The following is a 9732-nucleotide window of genomic DNA, read 5'->3' on the forward strand; positions in this document are numbered from 1 at the left end:
GTCAGGCCTTAGGCTGTCCAGGGAAGTGGTGGAGTCACCATCCCTGGAAGTATTTAAAAGACGTGTAGATGTGGTGCTTAGGGACATGGTTTAGTGGGCATGGTGGTGTTGGGTTGATGGTTGGACTCAATGATCTTAGAGGTCTTTTCCAACCTTAATGATTCTATGATTCTGCCATGCCTCAGTGACATTGATAAGCTTGAGTTGCGTACACTTAAATTAGGACCCTATAGGGTATTGGGGTATATATACATATATGTAATTAGGGAATGTTTATTGGGCTGATTGGAGCACGCCAGCCCTTCTTCCAGTATTCAGGCTTTAGTGTTGCTGCCTACTGGCTCTGAGGCACTGAGCATCGATGGAGATTGCACAGCATCTCGCTTGCTCTGCACTGTCATTCCAGCTTTGGCCATGAAAAGCACCTGTCGAAGTAGTATTTTGAATTTGAAAGGGTGGGTGACTTTTTGTCAAGGCTCCAATAGTGCCACTGGTTATTCTTAAAACGAGGCTGGCTTGGCCTCGTGTAGCTGCCGAGAGCTGAGGAGAGCGCCCTGCTCGAGAAGGGCATTTCATCTGGTCAAAACCCTCGCTTCACACTGTCAGACAACCAGGAGCTTAGGCTGAGCTTCACCATCCACACGTGAAGGTTCTTCCATGTGATTGCGCGCAGTTTCTTGACATCCCATTAGTGTCTTGCTCTGTGTACACATAAAGCCTTTTGATGTGTTTACCATTTCTAAATCTTCCTCTGTTCCTCTTACGAAATATTCTCTGAATCCTAACGTTAAGAAACAGCTTGCCCTGTAATTATACCTCTGCTCTTATTGAAGGTTTCTGCAGTGCCTCCACTTGATGAAGAGTTGAGGAGATCGGGTTCATCGGAGGAGCGAAGACTCACCACGGGGGCTGTTTCAGATTTCCCACCGCCCACGGGTCGCGAGGTGATCTTGCGCACAACTGTCCCCCGCCCCGCTCCTTACTCCAAAGCATTGCCCCAGCGCATGTACAGCGTGCTGACGAAGGAAGATTTTCGACTTGCAGGTGCCTTTTCAGCAGATACAACCTTCTTCTGATGTAACCAGCTGCGCTACCTTGTGCATCTCCACAAGTAGGATGATGTTTGTCTTCCTTCGGGGAAGTTAACATTGCAGATTGACTGGCTTGTGGTGAGGAGAAAATAGGGTCGTCATTAGTGACGGAGTGTTGTGTTCCTGAGGAGAGACCTGAGCTGGCAGCCGAGAAGGATGCCTGTAGCAACTTGAACGATGCCTGTAGCAACTTGAACTTGGAGGTTTGGAACGGCTTCACAAGTAGTTTTTATCGGATCTTTGGGGAAGAAAGTTTAGGAATCTCCTCTCTGTCCAAAGGGAGTGTATTATTTTTTTTGCATTAGCTTGTTTAATAATGGACATGAATGGGCTGTATGCAAATACATTGTGTTGAAATTCATGCAGAGTGTGCTGCTTTACAGCTCTTAATCAGACATTATCAAGTGACATTAGCCTACTTCAATTGATGTGCAAACATTAAGTAATTTGTATTTATTGCTAATCATAAATATTGAGCCCAGTATTTTTTGGTTAATCACTAAGTTGCAAATACCTCTAAAATACTCTTAATTTTATTTAAAGTATACAGTACATTCTAGTTCACGCTGAACTCTCCTAGCATTGCAGCAGTTGTCCAAAAGGATCTTGTCTTGACATTTCTCTCAAAAGAAGTAAATACATTTGGGGCTATAAGTGGATAGTAAGCCTGATGACCTTAAGTGGATCACTGATGGTTTTGGAAGCCTTGGCCCTTGCGTGCAGGGAAGGATATAAAGCTGTATGTAACTGACAGAGGTGTTTCACTGTAAGCAACGTGCTGGTATTTACAGAGACTGTTTGAATGCATACTGTGTCTTTGATCCAATACAATAGGACAATTCTATCACCTGCTGTAAACTAACCCCACTGGATCTCATGCAAACACTATGACCTGTATGTGCCAATGTTGCTTTACAGCGATCTTTGTGTGTTTTAGTGAGAATCAGCAAAAGAGCAGCGTTACTTTACAAAGCAAAATGTAAAAACAGCTACAGTAGTGTTGACATTATTCAATAAATCTGAACTTCTTATTGGCTCTCAGACTTCTTTGGGTACCAGCAATGGTTTTGACAAAATACTTTTTAAATGCCACCCTTGCATGATTTGACCTAGGAACAGCATTGTTTATGACTGTGACTACATTAAGTATAGAAATTTAAGTTCTGTCCCAGGTATTACCTTAAAACTTCCTTGAGGGGATGGCTGTCAGGGGCTGGAGTGTTTCCCTCAGATAAAGCTGTATCAAGTAGAAATACATTTTTCAGGATAAAGAAGAGTGAATTTTCTTCAGAGAAAATCTTGTCACAGAATTTGTTCTCCAGGCTTTTTGTGTTTTACCTGAGGTAAATTCCCCTGATAAAAGGGATGAGAAAGACCAAGACCAATTTAGCTGTTGTTTAACTGTCTAGCTTGTTTAAGAGAAATTGCACTAGACTATTTACTGAATAAGTACTCTTTAACTTAAGCTTTCTCCCTCATACTTTTGGTTTCTTCCTCTCCTCATGCTGTCTTCATGAAATTTTACATTAAAGTGTGGCCTCTTGTAAAGACTCTATAAACTTGAAAATGCCTCCGTTATCAGGCGCTTCTTGCTTCGTCTTTTAAACTGCTGAAGAGATGATTCCTTGAGTCAGAGAACACAAACATCATGTAACACTTTTTTGAGGCAGTTGTCCAGTTAATCTCACTCTACAGAAAATGGTGCATTCACAATACTACCTTGTCTTAAATCTTTAACTGAGAAAGAATGTTTAAAACTTCAAGAATTTTTCTCATAAGGATAACCCAGAAAGCTTTTTGGCTTGTTTTAAATAGATGTACTTAAAACTGCAGTCATGTACGTTCAGAAAAAGACCTGTAGTGTCCAGCTGTGCTTTATGAACTTACCAAATCTAAGGGGTGGGGGAGAGACTGATAAAGCCTAAAAAAAAAAAAAAAAAAATCACCAGGAAACAGAGAAATATATTTATTTGAAGTAACCATAAAGAAAGCCACATGAACAGTCCAAAATAACCAGCATCTCTGCAATCTTGTTAAGGATAATGCACCTGTAGCACTTGCCAGAAACTACCTTTGATGAGATAATTGGTAATATTTATTGTTCCTTATCACAAATAAGTTTTTGATACATGCTGGTTTAAGTAAAAACAGACTTCACTAGACATTAATTCTAAATGCCGAAGTCCTACAAGTCAGGCCCAGTGCCAACAACAGGCCTTCCCTGGCTGATCAGAGCATTCCCAAGGTTGCTATTGGTATGTTTTGTAGGTATGAGGCAGTTTTAGAAGAGACAGATCACTCACTCATGCTATTTTTGTCAGAGCCTGTATTTTCTCCAGTAATTGTGATATGTGAACAAAGAAAAGAATTTAACTATCATCTTCTTGGTCCATAATGTCTCCAATACACTTGAACCCTGTAAGATCAATGGACGTTTCAACAGAACTTCCTTGAATTCTTGCAGCTATAAACTACACTGTAGCAGGAAAACAGTAATGCTTCAAAATTGCATTAAGGTTACACACAGAAATTTAGCTTTACACCACAGGGTCATAAAAATATAACCATGATCACGTACCTTGGATGCACTGACCCAAGGCCCTCTGACAATCAATGTTATAAATGATGATTTCTTTTAATTCCATATTTTCTTCCCTCTACCAACAGCATGATAGACTACAAAGATATTTTTTTTTAAAATCAGTGCATGAAGAAAATTGTGTTTCTGAGTTATAATGTAACAACGTATTTTGCATTTTACATCTTCACAAAAAATTTTGTGATATCACAGCCGTACTTTGTAGCTAAAGAACGTCTCTTCATCTGGCTTCTTTCCTTGGCCTGTTTGGCAGTTCTCTGCAAAAGAGACAGATAGGTCTGTTCAGTGAGTATCGTTACTTGGCAACAGCGTGCTTGATGGAAAGCGTTAGCCCACAGTTAAACTTCAGTCTAATTTTGCAGTAGACAACATAATAAAATGCCAATGTTTATTAAGGTGACATTTTCCCAAGTCCTGAGGAAACTATTCTATCGTAACAGTCTAATGCTACCGTTCATCTTCACCGTGTGGGATGGAGAGGCAGGGAGCACAGGGGTTGTTCAGCTGGAGACAGCAGGGCTGAGGAGGAACCTAACTGCAGCCTTCCACTGCCTGAAGGCGGGGCAGGAGGGGTGGGAGCCAGGGGCATCGCTGCCACAGAGCCTTGCCCAGGGCATTCCCGCAGGACACCCTGGGGGCAGGCAGGCACAGGACTGCACAGGGTGGTGCTGAGCAACCCGCTCCGACTGTGACGCTAGCCCCGCTCCGAGCCCGGGGTCAGGCTGCCTTACCTCTGGGGGTCCCTGCACCCAAAATATCTCTGTGATGTAGTAAATACATTCCCTGTGAGAGGGTGAGGGTTTCTGACCATCCCATACTGACCTCTCTGTGGCAGACCGTACACAGCGTTTGAAGGTTTTCCAGGGAGCACTGTCCTCCTCCACTGTAAACGGGCTTGATGTGGTCTGCTTGCCAGAACTGGCCTTCTGTCGGGTTTGTTATAATTTCATTCAACTGCAAGTAACAAAGGACATGACACTGGAAGCATTAGATACTCCTTCTCAACTACATATATCTTCTACTGTAAGAACAAGAAAATAATTCAGGGAAGTAGCTATTCATAGTTTTTATCAAGAGAAAGAAAGCGTTAGTATTTTTTTGTTACTCCCACTGGACAAGCAAACAACTGTAATTTTAGTTAGCATATTTTCACCTAGTTTGCAGCATGCTGAAGCACACAGCAGTGGATCAAGGAAAGACAGAATGAAAGGTTCAGTTTTCTTGATTGGTACAGTAGGTTATCTTCAATGTCCTTTTATCAACATCACATGCTGATAATAAAAACAAACATACACAAGTAAAATATGTGCAAGAGCTTGAAGAAGCAGATTCCCAACGAGGTATTTGTCATTTAAGTTTTTGATGGAGACAGTGGGAATTGTAATAATGAGCACTGAGAAACCTCAGGTGATAAAACCCTACGTCAGCTTTCAAAAAGGTAACTTGGACACAGCACAGAGTTCCGTTCACTTAGAGGCTGTAGGAGAACCCCACTCCGCAAGGCTTCTCAGTCTTTTGGATGTGCACCACCTTATTTTAAAAATCTGCAAGCAACAAAACTGATCTCAGGCATACGACCAGTGATGGTAAACAACTACTTTTTTTGCAAGCTTAAATGGGTGTCTGCAGAATTTATTCCAACAATTTAGAACCAGTAACTTCTGAAGCAGAATTTCAACTTTGCAGCAGAAAATAAAAGAGCATTTTAGTTTCTGAATAAAAATACCACTTTACGTAGGAATGTTCTCCCTCCTTGCTCCACTGCCTTCAAGTCAGCAAAGAAACAATCACAACCCTGGAAGAACGGTGGTAGTTTTAATGCATTTTGAGGCTATACTGAGAGGAGCTGTGACAACTGGCTTTTAGTTAAGCTCCTACCAAACATTCTGCAAAGTCGGAATAACCTAGTATTACTAGACTACATCCACTCTTAAATTGTTTCATAACCAGAAAGTTTGTTAATGAAGTGCATTTCAAGTAAATCTGGCTGCAATATTCACATCACTAAGGAATCTGAATTCTGATGCCTGTGCCTTTTAGCAATGAAAAATGTGTTAGAAGACATTGGGGTTTTTTAAGATTTTGTTTTTTCTTACTCTGTTGCTGGTGCTAGGTTAACCTTCGATCTTAAACCTGTAAAAAGAACATTCTGAATTTCTCTGAACTACCTGCTAGAGGAAAACACAGATTAGCTGTTACTGCTTAAAACCCAGTATTATTACCTGCCCAAGTGGAAGGTGAGACATCCAAGAACTCTCCAGAAGTTTCTTACGGCGACTCTTAGGCGCATCTCTGATGCTGAGATAAAGCTCCTGGGCGTTTTGATGACAAAACTGGCAAACACCGTGTTCAATTTCAAACACTTTAGTCCGAAGGTAGCTCTGACTAGAGCGAATCGAGAAGTCCTCCTGGCAGGCATGAGAGCAGAATCGCGTGTCCCAAGCACGGGCCTGGCAGCCTGGCTCAAGCTGAGCTGTTGGCTGTTGACAGCTGAGGCAGAGCGGGTTCCCTTGGCTGTCCAAGGCTTGCAAATAGCCTTTGGACAGGGAGGAGCCTTCCCCGTCCGTCTGCTCTGAATGAGGAGCTGACGGGCCTTTTCCATTTTCTGAAAGCAGCCTGTTTGCAGAGAACGAAGTACAGATGTTAATAAAGGAGGTATTCAGCAACACAATTCAGTAGGTTTTTTATGCAGTGTATATTTCCATTAGAAATCTTTTATGCTCTAAAATACCAATTTTAGTTGAAATAATATCTTGCTCAGACTGATACCTGCACAGTGCAAATCATCTACTTAGTTTATTCTTCCATTTAAAGAAAATTTGAGAATATAACAGACAGATTTTTCTTTTGCACATCTTACTACATTTACACATGTACACTGAACTATTAGCCAAAATAATGCTGTATTTATAAAGAAATGGTGGTTTCTATCAGGCATGTACACGTATAAACGTAAAGAATTTCAGCCCCCTCTTTAACAGAAGTAGAAAAGTCAAAGGAAACATCCTGGTTTCTCTACGCAACCTTCACGGCTATCTATCAATTTCCTACCCTAAACAAGGCGTACCTCCAGCCAAGATACACACTGCTCCTTTAATAGAATTTTTTAAAAGGGCATTTTCTGTCTAGAATTTTCATGTTCTTTTCTCCCTTTTTTTAAATTTTGAGGCAGAATAGAAGAAAATTTGATGTCCCCAGTTTGCTGTTGACCTCACAAGCAGGCCTGAGCTTACATTCTTTTTTCTTTAACTGAATCATGTAACTATTTTTTTGTTTTGTTTAATCAGACTCAGTTAATTAGCAGCTGTATCAGCAGACAACAGATGTAACCTAAATTGTTATAAGAATAAAACATAGCTTATTAGCATACAGCAAGTTTCTTATCTAAACATTGTACTTCAGCAAAGTAAACACTTTTTAGCAAATAATTTTGCTACCTTAAAAAAAAAAAAGAAATCTGTGGAGAAATAGCTTAATCACCTTATTTCACTAATGAACTTACTTTGTGGAATGACCTGATTGTTCAACAGAAGCATTTTCGTTCTTCAGACAAACCCCACTTTCTTTGGAGATGAGGCGCACACTGCCCCCGCTGCTGCTAGCTTTGCTAAGTGAAGCTGCTGCTACGTCCTCCTTGGTCACATACCTAAAATAATTCAAAATCCTGTCAATGTACTACAAAAGGAACAATCTCCCTCAAAGAACATTCACTCTTGGCTGCAGCAAGATTGGTACGGTATATTCTCTTAAAACATTCCTCATTTCCCAGATGAGAAATAAGTAAAGTTTGGGAAAACATACTTCACCATAATGCTTCCATATTACATAAGATATCTTTTTCTAAAACCAGACTGAGCTCTAACCAGCGAACAGGTAAGTTGTTTTGTATATACCAATACGAAAACAAAAGCAATCTGATACTGCCTGACAGTGAAATCTGAAAGCCATTTTGTTTCAGTTAGGTGAAGTCTCACTGACACACTAGCTAACACAGGAAGCTTTACAAGCTCTGGAGGACTCCTTGCTCCATTAGTTATGTTTGAACTCACTTCTTTATTTTAATGTGAAAACATAGAAAACACTGCTGCTTTTAAGTAAAACTCTTAAAATCGCTTCACTCTGATTATTCTTCCAAAAACCACTATTCAGACAACTTCTCATAAGTACGCCTCTCTGTACTATACGTATGGCAAACCCTATATACTACCTGAGAAGACTGCTGTAGTTACAGTAGATTTTCTAGCACGGTTCACATTAGATCTTTCTTTTATGGAAGGAAACAATCCGGTAACAGGTTAAGAAACACTTACTACCTGCTGGTTCTCCTTATATTACTGGAACTACGAACTCTACTTACTTACTTGAATTCTTACCTACAGCCAAAATAGAGTCACTGGAGAATTTAACAGTAGGGACTGAGAGAAATAAAAAGGTTTTAGATAGTTTGCAGAGGCACCACGGTGCGTTAAGGTGCACGCATGAAAAGTTTTGTGGAGAGCAATGAGAACACTGAAGCTGCAAATGTCTGTCAGGGAAGACACCGTATCAGAAAAAGGAAAGAAAATGGAAAAAAGATAAATTTAGATTTTAACAAGGATTAAACACTAGCCCTTTTCAGTGACACCCAGCAAGAAAAACAATAGTGTTGAGAAATGTCATTCACAGAGAACAGAATTGCTTAAAGAAAAAATGAGTATCAGGAAGGGTTGGAGTAGGCTGTGAGTTATGAATAAAGCATTATATCATTGATGTCAACTAATGATTTATTCCTGCTCCCACGTGGGGAAAACCAACAAGATTTTTTGACCTTACTTTTCTTTCAAGTCCCTGAGGCCATGATTTTTCTTCAAAAATCTCCAGCAAGTTCCAGATGTTTAAATATGGAGTGTAGCAAAGCCAGAACAGCTGCTGAATGCAGCACAGTGCCGGACAGGGAAGCAGACACTTCCACTCCAACAGATTTACTGATGTGCTTGGTTGCCTACGTTTTTCACTATGCGACAAGCAATCATCGAACCACCAGTTCACAGTCTCAGCATCATTCCGCTGAAAGTTACATTCAATACATCAAACTTCCTGCTGCCATTGGTAAGATGAAAAAAAAGTAAGAACACATACCTTTTTGTGCTGCTGACCACTGACTGCTTTTTAGACAGCTCCTCTGCAGCATGAATAGGACTACAAAATATCTGACCACTTTTTCTGACCACCTTCTGTTTCATTGCTGTTAGGTGACTCCATTCTTTCACAAACCTCAGTATCTGGTAAAGAATGCTATTGTCAGCAGCACGACAGGCATTACATGGAACTATTTAATTACAGTGAAAGAGTGCTATGAATTAATACATTCAAAACTGGATGAAAACAGCTCGTATTATCAGAAACAGTCCCTTCAAGTTATTTTTCTTACAAGCTGCAACCCCCCACCCTCACCTGCTGAAGAACTCCGACAGCTTTGGCATTGTCCAAAATAACAGTTTTGCTACGATAGGTGTCTTGATCGAGAAGGTAGAAAATAAGGCCAGAAATGGCCTTTACTAATCTAAGGTGTAGTGATAGGAGAAAGGTTTCTTGATAAAGCCTCAGGTAAACCTTTCTTGTGTAAGCAAGACTTTGCCAATGGGAAAAACAGACATGCAAAAGAGTTTTCTTCTTACAGTGGCCATTCTCCCTGTTGCAGCAGGCCTCTCAGAAAAGGAAAGTTCACGCCTTTTACTTGAACGGCATTTATAATTGGGTTTTCAGACAACCTTTCTTCTTTCCTCTAACCTTCTAATACATACTTAACACTGGATTAACAACCTGTAGTGTACAGCCCCTAATGTCAGTGTGGAAGGCTTAGCTACAGGTAAACTGGAAGAGCTGTTCAATTCAGCTAAGTATTAGTCCATTTCTCACAAAAGTTTTCCAACTTGTAAAATTTTAGCAGAATCACTGACATGCTTGCTTCGAGGTTATAATATTCTTTTACAATAATACAGTGTCAGAAAAACATACGTAATAAAAATTACTGTCATAGAATCATAGAATCATTACAGTTGG

The 9732-nt window shown here is 40.3% G+C and overlaps 2 protein-coding genes across 2 annotated transcripts in view; one reads left to right on the top strand and one right to left on the bottom strand.

Moving 5' to 3' along the window:
- The window catches only part of RAB3GAP1 (RAB3 GTPase activating protein subunit 1 (catalytic)), a gene marked incomplete at its 5' end in the record, with an annotated part of 22928 nt that extends 21852 nt beyond the window's left edge, over nt 1-1076 (top strand). The window contains one exon of the mRNA XM_009583596.1: nt 834-1076. Coding sequence (XP_009581891.1) covers nt 834-1076 — 243 coding nt within the window. The remainder of the gene's footprint in view (nt 1-833) is intronic.
- A 2772-nt stretch (nt 1077-3848) lies between these two features.
- Nucleotides 3849-9232, bottom strand: ZRANB3 (zinc finger, RAN-binding domain containing 3; the record flags this gene model as incomplete). Its single annotated transcript, XM_009583597.1, has 6 exons — nt 3849-3947; nt 4513-4644; nt 5913-6274; nt 7206-7336; nt 8809-8951; nt 9124-9232. Coding segments are annotated over 6 exons (976 nt in total), but the record flags the coding sequence as incomplete, so codon positions are not given.
- Between the last annotated feature and the right edge of the window lie 500 nt (nt 9233-9732).

The sequence above is a fragment of the Fulmarus glacialis genome, unplaced genomic scaffold, assembly GCF_000690835.1.
Source record: "Fulmarus glacialis isolate BGI_N327 unplaced genomic scaffold, ASM69083v1 scaffold2798, whole genome shotgun sequence".
In the NCBI taxonomy this organism is placed as follows: domain Eukaryota; kingdom Metazoa; phylum Chordata; class Aves; order Procellariiformes; family Procellariidae; genus Fulmarus; species Fulmarus glacialis.